General features: G+C 44.0%; 1 protein-coding gene across 1 annotated transcript in view; it reads left to right on the forward strand.

The window, feature by feature from the left end:
• LOC101855975 overlaps positions 1-1493 on the forward strand; it is a gene marked incomplete in the record, with an annotated part of 9950 nt that overhangs the window by 2666 nt on the left and 5791 nt on the right. Inside the window, 1 exon segment of the mRNA XM_005107923.3 lies at positions 163-278. Within this exon segment, the coding sequence (XP_005107980.2) occupies positions 163-278 (116 nt within the window).

The following is a 1493-nucleotide window of genomic DNA, read 5'->3' on the forward strand; positions in this document are numbered from 1 at the left end:
CACACACACACACACACACACGACACGACACGACACGACGCACACAAACACAAACACACACATACACACAAACACAAACACACACATACACACACACTCACACAAACTGCACTCACACACACAGTTATCACGTTACTACTCACGAACTTCCACGCTCACCAGGCAAAGCCCGTGTTTGCATCTGTGTGGGGCACGGAGAAACTGCTGTCTAGCATGGACGGCATTGGGCTACAGAGACCGGCACAGCAGAAGCAAGACTTTGACACTGGCATATTCTGGTATGATTACATAACACGATTGAAGACCTGAGAAAAATACTGTGCCTTGGTCTATTTTCTCAAATACTGGTTGGTTAATAACCATTTACACATAATAATATGATTATATGGTCGCTTTTAAGCACAAGGGGGCTGTCCCGAAAATGCTGTTTTGAAAAAATCAAAGGTAAAGTTTTTGCCCCTTGTTCAGTTTCTTTAAAAGATAAGAAGAGTTTTCTCTATAACCAAACAAATATACACACCTATGAAACCAAACTTCTCCTATAGGTAGGGCAATGCCCACTTTTACTGTAAGTCAAGATTTCTGGAAACTCCCGAAATCTGGGTGAGGCTACTTGTCCGTAAAAGCGACCATATAGATCTAGTCATGGTTCTGAAATGAAGGGCAGAGCCAGCTTGATAAAACACATGTATAGTTCACGTGGACAAAAGAATAATCTAAATATAAAATCAATTGAGCGTACCAAAAATTCAAGCTTTTCCCGGAGTCGAACACTTGTTTTTTTTTCAAAATGGCTAAACATGACTTAGGCCTTTAATCTTATGAGGGTGACGATATGTTATTGCAGTATTGGTTTAGTTTTAGTAAGAGTTTTACGGCGGCACTTACAACACAATTAGGTCATATAAGTGACGGAGACTACAGGCGAAAAACAGCCACAAAAAAAGGAGAAGAGATAAGGATGGTAGATGTTTGATAGGGGGCTCTCGGAGTCTAGATGTTATGGTGTTTGCCTCTCATTCGCTAGGTCCCAGGTTCGAATCCGCGACAGAAAACTTTCCTCTCTTAAAATTTCTCCTTTCACCTCCTTTCCTGCTCTCAAGCCCTGTTCTGTTGTCTGCTTTGGTCTCCACTTTCTGCCCATCCCCACTCCCGTTTGCCCCCTCCTCTGGGCTGCTGGCTCTCTCTGCAGCCTTTCGACTGCTACTCCTCGGCTCCTTCTCGCAGCTGTATTTCATCCGCACCCCTGATCTTATGGTAGGTAAGATCAAACACCTAGACTTCTCAGATAAGGGCCAACAATCTCAGAGGTCCCGTGTGCTAGTTGCGTACGTTAAAGATCCCGTGGTGGTCCTAAATTCGATAAGAAGAGTGGTCCTCGGCCGCCACCCGGACATAAATTTCCTACCAACTGGAAAATATTTAATGTGTCCAGCGCTCATACGACCTTATGCAGTTGGGAGCCCAATAAAGCACACACACACACACACACA

This window comes from Aplysia californica, unplaced genomic scaffold, assembly GCF_000002075.1.
Source record: "Aplysia californica isolate F4 #8 unplaced genomic scaffold, AplCal3.0 scaffold00643, whole genome shotgun sequence".
NCBI classification, from domain to species: domain Eukaryota; kingdom Metazoa; phylum Mollusca; class Gastropoda; order Aplysiida; family Aplysiidae; genus Aplysia; species Aplysia californica.